At 40.5% G+C, this 16,127-nt stretch overlaps 1 protein-coding gene across 2 annotated transcripts in view; it reads left to right on the forward strand.

The window, feature by feature from the left end:
- Positions 1-16,127, forward strand: part of UBA6 (ubiquitin like modifier activating enzyme 6) — a 33,533-nt gene extending 17,406 nt beyond the window's left edge. For both annotated transcript variants that reach the window (XM_030013271.2, XM_030013280.2), the window contains exons 19-34: positions 360-437; positions 1,732-1,913; positions 2,504-2,609; positions 3,601-3,690; positions 3,801-3,881; positions 4,499-4,627; positions 5,602-5,653; positions 5,758-5,821; positions 6,719-6,788; positions 7,462-7,533; positions 8,726-8,843; positions 9,780-9,973; positions 10,602-10,729; positions 13,032-13,119; positions 13,495-13,589; positions 15,908-16,127. In XM_030013271.2, the coding sequence (XP_029869131.1) occupies positions 360-437; positions 1,732-1,913; positions 2,504-2,609; positions 3,601-3,690; positions 3,801-3,881; positions 4,499-4,627; positions 5,602-5,653; positions 5,758-5,821; positions 6,719-6,788; positions 7,462-7,533; positions 8,726-8,843; positions 9,780-9,973; positions 10,602-10,729; positions 13,032-13,119; positions 13,495-13,589; positions 15,908-16,043 (1,683 nt within the window). In that variant the 3' untranslated portion in view covers positions 16,044-16,127. The remainder of the gene's footprint in view (positions 1-359; positions 438-1,731; positions 1,914-2,503; positions 2,610-3,600; positions 3,691-3,800; positions 3,882-4,498; positions 4,628-5,601; positions 5,654-5,757; positions 5,822-6,718; positions 6,789-7,461; positions 7,534-8,725; positions 8,844-9,779; positions 9,974-10,601; positions 10,730-13,031; positions 13,120-13,494; positions 13,590-15,907) is intronic.

Genomic DNA, 16,127 nt, shown 5'->3' on the forward strand with positions numbered 1-16,127 from the left:
ACCTTGCTTTGCTTATTAAAAAGTAATGTGACAAGAAATAATTAAATAATTAGTCTACTTTAAAATGTTGAAAGTCTAAGCCTTATTTCAGGTTGATGTCTGCACAGAAGGTAAAATGGCCTCAGCATAGCATGGAAGTAGTGTGCAATTAGAAGCAGAACACACTTAGAGCAGTCTTGCTGTATTTTGATTTTAAAACAAAATTTAATCAGTCAGTATAGGCAGAGCTGTTAGCTACAGTGGATGCCAACAAGAGTGCTTTGTTTTGGCAAGTTTCTGTAGAGATTTTATCAAGATTATTGCTCAGTGCTACACTTAAATTGTAACTTCAGCTGTTGCTTTTGCCCCTTCTGACTTAGGTTACAATTACAGATCCAGACTTGATAGAGAAATCCAACCTGAACAGGCAGTTTCTTTTCCGACCTCATCACATACAGGTAGGCTTTCTTGTTCAGCAAACTTTCTGGACTACTGTTCTGTTTCCTTGTCTTGTGTCCCCACTGAGAGCTGAACTTGTGAGTGTATGTACTTCTGTCCACAAAAGACTTAAAGTCTTTAAGGAAATCCGGTATCTTTTAAAACAATACCTAGAACTATGTTGGCGTCCCACTTACCACTATTATCAGTTGAGTAACATTGGCTAGTGTGATCTTAATTTGTATTGGTGCCTTTGACTAGCAAAATATCTCGAAGTTGAGAATCGGATGAGGAATGCTGTGTTGCATAAGAAGCTGCCATGGGTTAATATGCCAGAAATGCTTTATTGTACCATTGAAATTCAGGGAGAATAAAATGAAACAACAAAATATAGACAGCACTGGTAAAAGTGTTTTCAATAGAAGCATTGCTGCTAATGGAACTTGACCAAAGTTGCTATCTTCTGAGGTAATTCAGTCTTCATTAAGCTGGTAAATAGCCTGGCAAAAATCCAGATGTATATTCAGTAAATGCATGATACAGAAACTGTTAATTCCTTAGAAGCAGAGAGACTATCCCTGTACTTGCAAACACAGCACAAAGTAAAAAAGGTGGCTCAGATCTTGACAGCAATGGGGAAAAGGGATTCCCCTGCCCAAAACCCGGCAGCTGAATTTTCTGCCTCCTGTTTATGTCTAGCAAATCTGTGAACAGATTACATTTTGGATGGATAGATAAATGGAAGGTGAACTCTGCAAGCTTTCAGAAGCCACACTGTCTTGAGTTCCTCTGTTCTAAGTGCTGATCCCTAGATAATTGAATGTAGTATAGCTAGAAGTGTCAGGTAGGTTAAGAACTCTATTTCAGTTTAGTTTCTGAAATTGGCTTTGTGTGGAAGGCCTTGCAGTAATATGATTATTCACAGGTGTTTGGTGTCTATGCTGCATAGACACAGTCACAATAACTAATGGGTTTATCTTCTTGACAGTCTTGAACTGCTCCTTTCTTATGGCATTTTGAGAGCATGAGAGGCAGCACGTGGCATCAGTTTCAGTTACTCGATACACTTCTGCTGCACCATTTAAGCACTTACGCCTTGTGGTCTCTGATGCACTACTTTAAATAAAACTGAAAATAAACCTAGATTAATAAGATATTTATTAGTGAGGGAGGTATATGATTAAAGAATTTCCTTTATTGTATGTTTTGCATGCTAACATTTCTGTCGGTGAATTGTCTGATCAGCAAATGAAGTCATCGATACTTCTGTGTCCCAGATGTTCTTTATCTGAATATTGTTGATACATGTTTCAGAAACCAAAAAGCTATACTGCCGCAGAAGCAACTCTGAACATCAATCCTTACTTAAAGATTGACTCGTATATTAATAAAGTTTGTCCAGCCACTGAGAACATTTACAGTGATGAATTCTATACCAAGCAAGATGTGATTGTGACCGCTTTGGACAATGTTGAGGCAAGGAGATACATTGATAGGTAGGTTATGGAAAGGAATTGAGGGCTGCTTTTCACGTTCTTATGTGAACTCTGTTTTTCTATTCTTAATCTTCCTGATCTACAGCCGCTTATAAGATCTGACAGCAAATTGCTCAGATTTATCTTGCTTTTTTTATAGAGATGCTGCCTGGGGGGAGGAAGGGGTTTTTACTCATGGTGGAAACCAACTCTGCAGTTGTGCGGCTGCTACTGTTCACATGGCAGAGAACCTTGGAGTGAGTTCTTGGAAATTAATAGCTGTTAAGGTCTGATGAGGGGGAGAATATTATGGTAGTCTTAAGTTTGAATTATTTATGCATAAGAATATGTATTTAAATTGATAAGTAGGGACGTTTACATTTAAAAAGAATTACTAATGCTCCTAGTCCAGGTAGGCTCATGTTTATGGTATCCTGATCTAAATGGAAATAGCTCCTCTTACTTAGTCTCTTCTTTTCCTGAGTTTGGTGTAAGCCTTCCGCTCTTCTGAAAGTGCCTAGAGTCAATTCTGGTTACACTCTGGTAATGTCTGCAAGGCAAGAGTGTAGTGGTTACACTGTATTCTGATAGTCTGTGTCTTTCCATGTCAGTCGTTGTGTAGCAAACCTGCGTCCTCTTATAGACTCTGGAACTATGGGAACGAAAGGACACACGGAAGTTATTGTGCCCCATCTGACAGAGTCCTATAATAGTCATGTAAGTGTTTTAAGACCATTGCTTACCTTCTGTAGCTAGTTCCATAATGCCTTCCGATTCTTTATTCCTTTCTGTATCTGTCTAAAATAAGTGGCCTATTTGAGTACTGTTAGGAAATAATTACTTCCTTGGTTTCAGAAGAAAAGCTCACAGGGAATGAAATTTGAGCAGACTGGAGATGTCATGTCTGCTACCTAGCTGATGACTGCACCTGGGCCAATAATTAAAAGCAACTACCATATGAATCATGAAGCACAAGTTTTGGAAAAAGTCCTAATTCTGAAGCACTTCCAAGGGACGGACTTCCTTCTTTTTCCCTTGAAAACTCCCTTCTAAATAAGAATCTAGTCCCACAATGGCATTGCAAACTGGTTTTGTATTTGTGGGTTTCTTCCTTGGAACTGCTTTCTGCCTGCTAATTCTGTTCTTGGTGAATATCACCTCCACAGGCAGGCAGGAGAAACACAAGCCTCTGTAGTAGGAATTAGTCTGACAATTTCTACAAGCATACATAACAGTTCCATATGAATGGGGAAGGGGGAAATGCATCTGCCTTTACAAGGTAGAAATTCGCTGGTTGAGAACACCTTGAAATGGTGGACACAGAGACAGGAATTTGAGCATCCTAACGGTGTGGCTAGGATCCACAAAGAAAGAAGTCTTTCTGGCCTTGAGTGAAAGGGTGTATTTCATGTTAGGAGTGTATGTGAATGTGAACTGCACGTCTTGGAAAAGCTGGCTGGCAATTTCTTCCGTTGTTTGTGTTTCAGAGCTCAATTTTGCTTTCCAGGGTTGAGTTTAGCCTATTCTTTATAAACAGGAAGTGATATGTTAGCGTGCATAAAACAAATTTTGTTCTAAGCATAAATAAGCCACCTTGTATTTTATAACAGTGGAGTTTTAAACTTATATAGTCTAGAAATTCTTGGTGCTATTATTAGCAATAAACTCTAATAGGCCCGCATTTACGTGCAACTCTCCTTAATTACAGCGAGATCCACCAGAAGAAGAAATACCTTTTTGCACCTTGAAGTCTTTCCCAGCTGCCATTGAGCATACGATACAGTGGGCAAGAGATAAGGTAAGGGAATAAGCTTACTGGCATTCAGCATAACTTAATGTGTATTTGGAAAGGTGGGGGATCTGATATACTTCTTGCAAAATGCCATATTTGTTCTTTTTATTTTCTAGTTTGAAAGTTCCTTTTCTCACAAGCCTTCATTGTTTAACAAATTCTGGCAAACCTATCCATCTGCAGAAGAAGTTTTACAGGTAGGGGAATGTTGCCAGGGTAAAATACAGGGTTTAAACTAATGCTTTACGGATTTTGTTTATATTTAAGTTCAGTGAGATTTGTATTATCTTCTGACTTTATTCAGAAAACTTGAAGACTTCTTTGGCCAAGTCATTAGCTGATCTTTCATGGGAACAGTATTTCTGGTGTGTTTATAAGAGGCAAAGTCTCATGCGTGGGCTGCTTCTCTAGCTCGTGGGTGCGCTGTGCATGTTGTAGAAATACCAGAAATACTGAGGCACTGCTAGTGAGTATATAGTAGATGTCACACTGATGTGCAGCCAGCTGGGAAAAATGAAGGGAGGGCTTAGTTTCAAGTGAATTCAACTATATAATAAATTAGACTCAGTTGCTAAGTATCTTTTCTTGTGAGTCTACAATGGCCTTTGGTCCATAGGGCTGGGTGGAAATAAATCAAGTAGACCACAGCACCTGGGGAAAAACCCAGTGGAGAGGATCACGTAAAGGACAATATTTCACAAAATGACCTTCTGTTTCCTTTTGCCTATAACTTACTAAAAACATATTTACCGTTTGACTGGATTGGGAGGAATCTTGTCTGTTTTAACATTTTCATATTTCCTTCTCTATTTAGAGAATAAAATCAGGGGAGAGCTTAGAAGGCTGTTTTCATGTTATTAAAACACTCAGTAGAAGACCCCGAAGTTGGACTCAATGTGTGGAACTAGCAAGAGTAAAATTTGAGAAGTATTTTAGTCATAAGGTAGGTAAGACCTGGAAAAGAGGTGGCGCTAGACTGATGAGGATTTTAGAAAACTTGGTAGCCCTATAAGTAGGTGTCCAAGTCTTTGCACTCACTTCCATCTCTTCATAAATAATGAAGCGTACTTGAAACTTAAAAATGCTGCATCCCTTCTTCTTTCTACTGTAACAATTTTAAGTCTGGTTTATTAACTCACTCTTAGTGGCTCTGTTCAGTAGTCTCCATGCCATTTTCTTGGCATTTTTCCAGCTGATTAGGTATTGTGTTTTTCCAGAGCAGCAGGATTAGTCTTAGTCTAATCATTAGTGACTAATCTAGTCATTAGTCAGATGTCTTTTACTAAAGGGTAGTGGCTCTTTGTTTCCCCCACTAAACTTTTGTTGCTGAACTCATCTCCATATCCCTGATTTTCTCAAAGATGTCACAGAAAGGTTGGCTGAAATAAGAGTCAGTTAGTCTGAGAATCTGGTCCACGGTGTTGCTTAACGTGTGTGTGTGTGTGTGTGTGTAATTCTGTAGGAAAGACGTGATCATGATGTTGTGTATTGATAAACATACCATATATGTGTGTATGGAAGCCATGGTGGTAGTCGTCACATTGAGAAAACACTGCATTCCCAATTGTGAATCGATATGCAGGAATCCTAAAGTGACAACAGGATGGGGAGAACTCTGTACTAACTGGATTAAGTGTCTTGCTTGGACTTTGGACAGATCAGGTGACATTGTCATCTTTGTCCTGTGAATGAATGGGCAAGTCACTCTGTCTAGTAGTACTTGTGTTTTAAAGCTCTCCAACTTGGTATGGGCGTCTTAGAGTTTCTTAACTCTTTAAATTACTTCAACTATGTATTGGAGTGTCTTAAAAGCTATATCAAGATTTCACGTAATTACTAAAAAGAAGGCTTGATTTATTGTGGTCATGTCAATCTGTATATGACAAATTACTAAAGCTACTCTGGCTTTTCCTCTAGGCTCTTCAGCTCCTTCATTCATTTCCTCTTGATACACGATTAAAAGACGGAAGTAAGTACAAATGTCCCTTCATGCTGTTGTGAATTCATGGCATACGCCATGCATTGCTGTTCCTGATTCCTTAGGATTTCATCCTAAGTATTTCTTCTTACCAGGTTTGTTTTGGCAATCACCAAAGAGGCCACCTTTCCCAGTGAAGTTTGAATTTAATGATCCTTTGTAAGTATGGTATTGTCACTGGTATATTTTATACCATCCTATAAAACTCACCCTACAGCAGAAAGTGCAAGGCAGTGACTTTGTTGCAGTAGAAGCTGGACTGGTACTTGATAGGTACTAGTGCATAGTCTTACGCTGTGGCAGATTCGATGAGCTGTCTCATACTATCACTGCAGGTAATTTAACTTTCACTGACATGGGATTGGAGGGTGCTGTGGGAAGTTCTGACAACATTTAATGTGAAATGGCTTAGAACAACCCATTTCATTTATTGTGTGACTACAAAATTACTGAGTTGTTGCTGTCGTACTCCCCTGCCCCCATTGGCCCACATCGTGAAATGCAGGATGTGCCAAATTAAATTGACTACCTAAAATGACCTAGTGGAGAGACCCCTTTTCTTCTTGATCACAATTTGGGTCTGATCTAGATGGCTTAGATATTACAGATAATTTAAAAAAACTGATGTAGTTGAAGGATTGAAAAGCCTTTATCTGCTGCATATCTACACCTGCTTTGAGAAACTGTCTGGACTGCCATTTTGAGTTTGGGTGAAAACTGAGATCATAGGAAATATCAAAGTATTTCTGAGATGAAGCTTTTTATTGTCATATTGATGTCATGTGAGCATTTGTAGTTGTTTTCTTGACTGCAGAAGTTAAGGTAATAAAGTTTTCATTAAGTAACTCTTCTCTGATCAAAGTTTGCTTAGTTTCGGGGAGGACTTCCGAGTCCCTCAAAATCTGTCATCTGTTTTGTACTGTGTGCGCTGAAGGGTGGAAATTCTGTTTCTCTGTGTGTGTTTTCAAGACTTCTTTGAATATAATTGCAAACCTCTGGGCAACTGTAGTAGAAAAACCAACCAAACAAAAATTATTATCTTCCTCTTTTCTTCAGGCACTATGGTTTCATCGTGAGCGCAGCAAAACTCTTTGCAACAGTGTACTGTGTTCCTTTCACAGAAAAGGTAATCCATACTGCAACAGTGTTCCCATCGCATAACTTGGATGTACATGTTCAGTTTTGGCCAGATGTCCAGCTGCCAGTTCTTTCCAGGAACTGATTAAAGTGATTCTGAAAGTAGTCTATCCTTCAGCACTGGCTGTTCAGCAACGGCTTACATTTAGTCGTCTTTATTTAAATCCCTAACCTGGAGAAGAAATGAGCAGTGTACTGGGTATTTTCAGTAAGCACTGAACTCAGGAATTCTTATTTTGATGGACCTATTTCCTGTGCAATATAATAACTGAACTGAAAGAAGATCTCTTTAAGGCATTTGTTTAATTAAGTGTCTTAGCTATGGTCTGGGAGTTTTATTTTTTACTACTCACAGCCTCTGTGTTGCTTATCCTTTGTTTTTCTTGTTACCCTTTTTCTTTTCTAATTGGATCTTCCTCTAAGTCATGTTTACACTTCAGTTCTGTTCAGTTTTCAAGAGCTAGGCACTTCACACCACTCTGGTTCACTGTGGCAACTGAAATGTCACTTGGTGTTTCAGTGATGATGTTTCACTGAAACATCATTGAATATTTGTGGGATGTTTTGGTATTCTTTGAAATGCTGCTGGACGTACAGTCTTTTTGTGGGGGCCTTTTTGAGTTGATGCGAATGTAAATTATTTTTCTTCAAAACCATAATAGGATTTGTCAGAGGAAACTGTTCTGAAGATTATTTCAGCTGTGAAGGTACCAGAGTTCAGACCTTCAAACAAAGTAAGTGTGATATTTAGTTTAAAGGAAAAAAAAATCCACAAGCACTATCCCACATCTCCAACTACTTCTTGCATTGATGTTGATGAGAAATAAACACAAATTAAAATGTGTTTTGGGGAAACAAGAGTGTGTCATACAGGACTGCTTTAACTTGATACAGCTAAGCTATCTAGGTACCAGATGCTAAATGCAAGACGTGGGGGTTTTTTGCCTTTTGCAAATGATTTGTTCTAGCACTGTTTTCCATGCATGAGTGTGATTGCAAGTCTGCAAGCTTTTTAAAGTTTATATAAGCCTATACTATTTTAATAAAAATAGTAAAATTTTACTTACAAGCAACTTTAAAGCAATCCAAGACTAGCGTCTGTTTGTTACTTCTTTCTAGGTAATATAAAGGAAGTGTCATTACTTTTATGTTTATTTTTGAAGTGTGAACTTCAAAACAGCTTAAGTGTTATTGTGCAGTGGCTAGCATTTGTCATCATTTAAAATTAGCAAATATTCCAGGGTGTTTTCATATTTTCTTGCCCAGTGTTAACACTTGTCTCATGAATGCTTGCCTTATGAGGCAAAACCAGTATTTTGACTTGGAATCATAGAATGGTTGAGCTTGGAAGGGACCTCTGGAGACTGCCTAGTCCAATCCCCTTGCTCAAGCAGGGGCAGCTAGAGCAGGTTGTTAAGGACTGTGTCCCATTGGGTTTTGAATATGTCTGAAGATGGAGGCTCCACAGCCTCTCTACCTATGCCAGTGTTCAACCATCTTCACAGTTTTGGTTGGGTTTTTTTGGTTTTTTTTCTTTAAAGTATTTTCACATGTTCCTTATGGAATTCTATGCACTTCAATTTGTGCCCATAGCCCCTTGTCCTGTCACTGAGCACCAGTGAAAAGAGTCTGGCTCTGCCTTCTGTACTTCCCCCCCATCAGATATTTATTCACATTGATAAGATCCCACTGAGCATTCTCTTCTGCAGGCTGAACCATCCCAGCTCTTTCAGCTTCACCTCGTATAAGAGATGCTCCAGTCCTTTAATGATCTTTGTGGCCCTTGACTGGACTTGCTGCAGTGAGTCTGTCTCTCTTGAACTGGGGAGGAAAGACTGCAGGGAAGACAGGAAATCTAGTACACTTCACGCTTGCGCTGTACAAAGTTCATGTATTTTATTACTCAAGCACTGTACACACTTGCAGGTTGTACAGACTGACGAAACTGCAAGAAAACCAGATCATATTCCAGTCAGCAGTGAGGATGAAAGAAATGCTATTTTCCAGCTGGAGAAGTCTATAGTATCCAATGAAGCTCTGGAAAGTGAGTAGTGCAAGCTAGCTTCATAGCTTAGTAACATCTTGCAGGTGCACTGCCAGTAGTGTGACATTCAGGTCTTTGGATAAAGCAGTTCTGTAATTCTGCAAGAAGCAGATCGCTGATATCCAGAGCTTTCTGACGTGCCATGCAGATAACTGTCCTTATTGCGTGACGTTACCCTATGCTTCTGTATCTCTGAGATTGCTGCAAGTTTTAGGTTTCTCTGCTATACTTGCATGTAAGTACAACCCTGATGACAGCGAGCAGGCAGCAGGGAATTGAACTCTAAGGAGGGAAGGGGTGCTGGCTAGATCCCAGATGGACTTAAAGTGATGCTTGTATGAGAAGGTTGAGAGTTACTACTTACAGGAATCAATCTGAAATTACCCTAAATTGTGAAGGCTGTTAAGAGTCTTCTTCAGCATCTTCTAGATATGTTAAAATGAGGATGCTCGGATCCCATTTTTGTGCCTGGCCACATGAAGAGGTCATTGGATAACAGCTACATGCATGCATTTTTTAGCCTGTAAGCACAGGGGAGAAAACCCTAACCTCTGTCTCCCATGCTACTGAGTCCATAGTGAAATGGTTACAGATTAATCTTAAAGAGGGAATTCTCACATGATGGAGCTATAGCGAGGTGGGGTGTATAAGAAATGTCCATAGGACTGTCACAATCTATTCCTGGTGTTGCAAGGAAAATGAAATTACAGAGCTCTGCTGATATTTATTTCATTACTCACTTTTAACAACTGGTATTGATAGGGGCATTTCGCTTCTAGCATGGGAAAGCAAGTTGTAAGTAAGGCACCAAGCTCCAGAATGTGAAATTTTTAATTTGTTAAGGTTCTAGTTCACTATAACTTATGTTTAGGGTATCTTCAGTTTTCTAATAATAATTTTTGCTTCCCCCCCCCCTTTTTTTTTTTCCATAAGCAGATGACTTGCAAATGAAGCCCATCTCCTTTGAAAAAGATGACGATAGTAATGGGCATATAGATTTCATAACAGCAGCATCAAACTTGCGAGCCAAGATGTACAACATTGAACCAGCAGATCGGTTCAAAACAAAGCGCATTGCTGGAAAGATTATTCCTGCAATTGCAACAGCTACTGCTGCAGTATCAGGGCTGGTGAGTATGCTTTTTAAAATGCTTAAAATGTATATTTCTTTCACTTACTTTTCCTTGCCTAAAACCACTGTTGTCTAGATATTGATTAACGCTACCCTGACAGAGCCTCATTAAATAAATGGGTTTCTTTCAAACTTAATAATCTTTTTTTCTCATGTACCAATACGAAAGGTCACTCTTGGTTCTAGTTGTGGTAAGCCCTTGGTGCTTTTATTTCTAATTTGCTGGCCAGAAAGAGGAGTTGGAGATCAGCATTTTGGTTTGTTTTCTGCAGTTAATACTAACTTCCATCAGAGTGCCACGGCCAAGAGTGGAAAGGATCTGTTCTGTAGTAATTCACATCCGTGCACTGCAACAGAACTGCATGCTTTGTGGAGGTGTCTTGAATTAAACAATTTTGGAAGAGCCTTACATTAGGAACACTTTTGAACATTTTAAATATTTCCATTAGCAGCAACAGAATTTATTTCTGTGGCATATTGGGTTGCATTTCCAGATGTGATTTACTCTGCCAGTTGGACAAAGGCTGATCTCATTAACAACTTAAGTCTGTAGTTGCTGGCCTCTTAACTAAACCAGTGTTGATAACACAGGTCTTATGGAAGTATGGGATTCTTATTTACTGCAGGTTGCACTGGAACTTATCAAAGTTGTGGGTGGCTACCCAGCTGATGCATACAAGAACTGTTTTCTGAACCTAGCCATTCCCATAATGGTCTTTACAGAAACTGCTGAAGTAAGAAGAACGGAAATCAGGTAGGAGGGACAAATGGCAGAAGGGCGGTATTTGGAAATGTGGTAATTGATGCTTAGAACTTGGTGAGCCATTACAAGTGTAAAGTTTGTACAGTTATTAAATCCAGATAACCAGATGAAGGCCTTATGTCTTGCATAGCAGAACTATGATGGAACCACAGTTCATGGTCATATTCCAGTTAAATGTTATAGATATTCAAGGTTATTTTTTTGTTTTCTTTAAACTTGGAAAATCATGAATCACTTAGTGCTTGCTATCAAACTTCTATTATCCATTTAGTACATACTGCTAAAGGTGTAAGTGATATTCTTAGTACTGCCAAGGGTGTCCCATAATGCATTGCTCAAGAACTTCCTGTTTGGAAAATACAGCACACAGACAGACACCCTTCTGTCCTAATTTTAAAAATAGTGGTTTTAAGGGCTTAGTTTTGTTTTCAGTGGAAGCTGTTGCTAGCGAGTCTGTAAAAATCTAGATGAGTTAGATGTGCGGCATGGTTATTAATAAACATCCTGTCTGCACAGACTGGACACACTTCTGCATCTTAGTCAATACAAGAGCTGTTTTTCAGTAGGGTCTTCCACCCCTTGCCTCTGTGCATCACATAGTTAATAATTATCATTAAAATGTACATTCATCACACAATCTTCACAGTTTGCACAAACTTCACTCACATCAACAAAAAATAATTCTCCACACCAAAATCAAAATAACATCATCACAACACTGACAGAAAGTGGACAATTTACGCACAATCCACCCCTCATCCCTTCACCACAATTACAACAACATAAATTCCCCACAGTCATGCAGCTCTCCACTCTCTAGCTGTGTTTAGTCCGTGTTTTGCCCGTTACCTCTCTCAATTACTATCCTTTTCTCGAATTCCTCACGTTCCCAGGTTTCAGCACCAAGAAAGACTGTGGTGAGTTGACCCTGGCTGGAGGCTGGGTGCCCACCAAAGCTGCTCTATCACTCCCCACCTCAGCTGGACAGGGGAGAGAAAATATAACAAAGGGCTCGTGGGTCAAGATAAGGACAGGGAGAGATCATTCAACCAATTACCATCACAGGCAAAACAGACTTGACTTAGGGAAAATTAACTTAATTTATTGCTAATCAACCAGAGCAGGGTAATGAGAAATAAAACCAAATCTTAAAACACCTTCCCTCCACCCCTCCCTCCTTCCCAGGCACAGCTTCACTCCTGAGGTCCCTACCTACACCCCCCCAGCAGCACAGGGGGACAGGGGATGGGGGTTGGGGTCAGTTCACCACACCTTGTCTCTGCCGCTCCTTCCTCCTCAGGGGCAGGACTCCTCACTCTTCCCCTGCTCCAGCGTGGGGTTCCTCCCACAGGAGACAGTTCTCCAACATCGGTCCTTCCCACGGGCTGCAGTTCTTCACGAACTGTTCCAGTGTGGGTCCCTTCCACAGCCTGCAGTCCTTCAGTAGCAGACTGCTCCAGCATGGGTCCCCCGTGGCGTCACAAGTCTTGCCAGAAAACCTGCTCCACTGTGGGCTTCTCTCTCCACAGGTCTGCAGGTCCTGCCAGGAGCCTGCTCCAGCGTGGGCTTCCCACGGGGTCACAGCCTCCTTTGGGCACCCACCTGCTCCGGCGTGGGGTCCTCCCTGGGCTGCAGGTGGATATCTGCTCCACTGTGGACCTCCATGGGCTGCAGGGGGACAGCCTGCCTCACCATGGTCTTCCCCATGGGCTGCAGGGGAATCTCTGCTCCGGTGCCTGGAGCACCTCCTCCCCCTCCTTCTTCACTGACCTTGGGGTCTGCAGGGTTGTTGCTCTTACATGTTCTCACTCCTTTCTCCCGGCTGCAGTTTCTGTGCCCGTCGCAACTTTTTTTTTTTTTTTCCCTTTCTTAAATATGTTATCACAAAGGCACTACCACTATTGCTGATGGGCTTGGCCTTGGCCAGCAGTGGGTCTGTCTTGGAGCTGGCTGGTATTGGCTCCATGGGACATAGGGAAGCTTCTAGCAGCTTCTCACAAAAGCCACCCCTGTAGCCCCCCTGCTACCAAAACCTTGCCACACAAACGCAATACAGTAGGTCTGAAAACTCAGTAAGTTCATTGCCAGATACCATGTTTACTCAGAGTTCTTACTGTGTCTTGTGCTTTAGCCAGGTCAAAGGGCTGGAGAAATGGCAGTAGAGAGGGAAGAGATTTTTGCTCAAGATAAAACGGCGAGTCGCTAGAAGACAGCAGTTCTTCAATACATGTTTAAAGGAAGTGCCTGAGTTTACATTCTAAAGTAACAACCAATTTTTCTCCTTTTAAAACAGAAATGGGATATCATTTACAATCTGGGACAGGTGGACAATTTATGGCAAAGAGGATTTTACTCTGTTGGACTTCATAAATGCGGTCAGAGTAAGTTATCTACTGAGCTAATACAAGATGAGAGGAAAGGGTTTTCTTGTTTGGGGTTGTTGGTTTGGGGTTTTTTTTTGTTTGGTTTTTTTTCTTTTATCAAGTTATTGTTCAAACCAGAGTAATTCTAGAAAGAATTAATGTCAATGGGAATGTCTTTAAGTAAACGCATCCAAGCCTATTTTCAAATTCTTTGTTAATTCGATTGGCTCAAATGTATCTTAATGAAACTTCTGTCAACGTCCATGCATTAGCAAGTTTTCTGGTTGGGACCCTATGGTTTTGAATAATTAGTTGTAGCATTAGCAGTAGTAGTATCTGCTGGTTTGTGTAGCTGTCCTAGTCCTTTAATAATTTTTAATTTGTGAATTCCAGGAGAAATATGGAATTGAACCAACTATGGTTGTACAGGGAGTCAAAATGCTGTATGTTCCTGTGATGCCAGGTCATATTAAAAGATTAAAGCTGACGTAAGTATAACTGGAAAATGGATTGAGGGGTGCCACTGCACGTACAAATTATGTTCACTGGTTGTATCATAAGGATGTGTATCTGACAGCAATGTTTTCTATCAAAGTGGTTGCTAGTCATTAATATTTGGGAAAGAAAAAAGGTAATTTCTTCCGTTTGGGAAAAAAATAAAAAAGAGAAAGTGAATTCACTTCTGTGGTGAGGACAGGAGACTTGCAAAATGCTACTCCAGCTGATGAATGCCAGAGTGAGAAACCCAAAGAAGTCTGACAGCAAGTTTTTTTTTTTGGGAAAGTACCTTGGTTCAAGCATAACAAGACCAATCAAACTTTTTTTAAACTGGCTTAAAACTAATGGTGATATTTAGCAACTTAGCTTTGAAGGAATGAGAACACTTATTTGGGAAGGAGTTAATGTATCAGTTGCAGATTGAGATTTCTGGAAGTCTGTTCAGTTCATAGTAATTCCTTGAGATTCTAGCTCACTTTAGCCCTTTTTAAAAATGAAGGCATTCACAAGGCTTTGCAGTGCTACTCACTGACAGGAAACTGGGGTGTAACACACCAGAAGTTTGGGAGGGTGTGAGGGTAGGGCATTGTTTTTTGACTGATAGGCCTTTGCAAAGTGACAGCCAGATCTCACCCAGGTGTAGTTCTTGTCTGTTGATTGAACTTCTTTAGCTCAAAATTTGTTCCTCACAGCTCCTGTGAAGTGTATGCTGGCCAGTGCTCACAGGCTTTGCTGCATCAAGTAGATGCATTGATCAGTACTGTTTCAAAGGTCTGCCAGTAGGTAATGTCCGGCAAAGTAGAGTATGTTATGGGCAAGCTACTTCAAACTTCCAGGGAGAGAAGAGCTTCTAAGATGGTACTGGCTTTAGAGAGCCTGGCATACGAAGATGTGAATTTACAGCCTATCTCAAAAGTAGTTGTTTATATTCCTTTTCCTACAGCTCTATAAATAATTTTGAATGAGTGGGATCTGTAATGAAGTCAAAGGCATGGTGTGAAGCTGCCTTCTTGTGAATATCAGGATTTCTTACTACCCTGAGATTCAGTTCAAGCTTTCCATGTAGTTACAGCAACTTGGGGTTCTGTTACAAACAGTCCCAAAAGCTTTATAAGATATTTGCACAGCAAACTCTGGTCTTGCTTGTGTGTTTGTTTTTTCTTAAGGTGTTTAAAATCTTTCTCTTGCTTTAATATGACAAGCATTGCAAGACTCTGTCTTAATTTCAGAATTACAGCATTGACTGGTAGCATACTCCTTAAAAGCAATTTTTAGAGACATAGTTATCTGCCTTGCTCTGTAGCTTGAGGCTTCCTCATGCAAATGGATATGACCTCAGTACCTCTCCTGAGAAGAGGCTAATGCTTTGTGTTCTTGCAAGGGAACAAGTACTTTGGAGAAAGCAGCTTTTTTACCTGCATGCTAAAGCATAGCCAGAAGGGAAATCCTCCTTTAAGTGACCTGTGAGGAATAGAAATGAGTTACTGTATTCCCCCAGCCTCCTAGCAGTTGAGCTGGCCTCAGGAACTAGTGTTCTGAGCTGGCAAGAAAATAATTTTGAGACATCCAGAGATACGTAATGAAAGTGAGGTTGATTGACCTTCTACTTCAGTATTTTATTGTGCAACTTCCAAGCAATAGCTGTAGCTTTTGAGACTGCAGAGGGCAAAGGGGGGAAGTTGCACTAAGACGTGACATGCTTACCTACTTTAAACTCACACTGTGGTCATGAAGGAAGAAGTCCCAAATCCTGGCTGTTTTCCCCCCTCGTTGCTATTTGCCTTCAAAATTCAAGGACTTAACAAGTCTTAACTCCAACAGAGTTACTTTCCGTCAGAACTGTGTATCTAGTGTGTGCACTGGAGTGGTTCTCCCTAATAATGTATTAAAACCAGCCCTTATTGGAAGACCGAGAACTTACTCCTCCTCATTGACCAAAATCCTGCACAGAACGCTAACTTTGCGTTGTGGCTCAGTAGGACGCCAAAGAGAAGTTACGTTGGTGAGGAATCCCATCCAAAACTGGCCATTTTCTCTTTTCTTTTGTACTGAGCACTTGTTAGCGAACAATATAATAGCTCACTAACAGGCTAAGTCTATCAAGAAAATGGGATACCATTTGCTGTACCTCAGGTGGAGAAACAGCTTTTGTGTCAAAATTAAAAGGCGGCTTATTCTCCGTTTTAATCTGGTTTCTAGTATGTTGGGCTTCATTGCTGGCAGTGAAATTCATCCTAGTCTGGCCCTGAATTCCCACTGCCAATCCTCCTTCTGGTATGTTAACAAACTGTTCTTCATTTCCTTGTAGGATGCAAAAGCTTGTGAAACCATCAGCTGATAAGAAGTATGTGGATTTGACAGTATCGTTTGCTCCAGAGACTGATGGAGAGGAAGACTTGCCAGGGCCGCCAGTGAGATACTACTTTGTTCAGGAAGACAATTGATGGTAGAGACACAAAAGTCACTCCTGGACCATTTGTTCTGAAAGGAGTGTGCTAATTTTCAGCTATTAAAGATGGTACTATATA

This window comes from Aquila chrysaetos, chromosome 1, assembly GCF_900496995.4.
Source record: "Aquila chrysaetos chrysaetos chromosome 1, bAquChr1.4, whole genome shotgun sequence".
Classification (NCBI taxonomy): Eukaryota; Metazoa; Chordata; class Aves; order Accipitriformes; family Accipitridae; genus Aquila; species Aquila chrysaetos.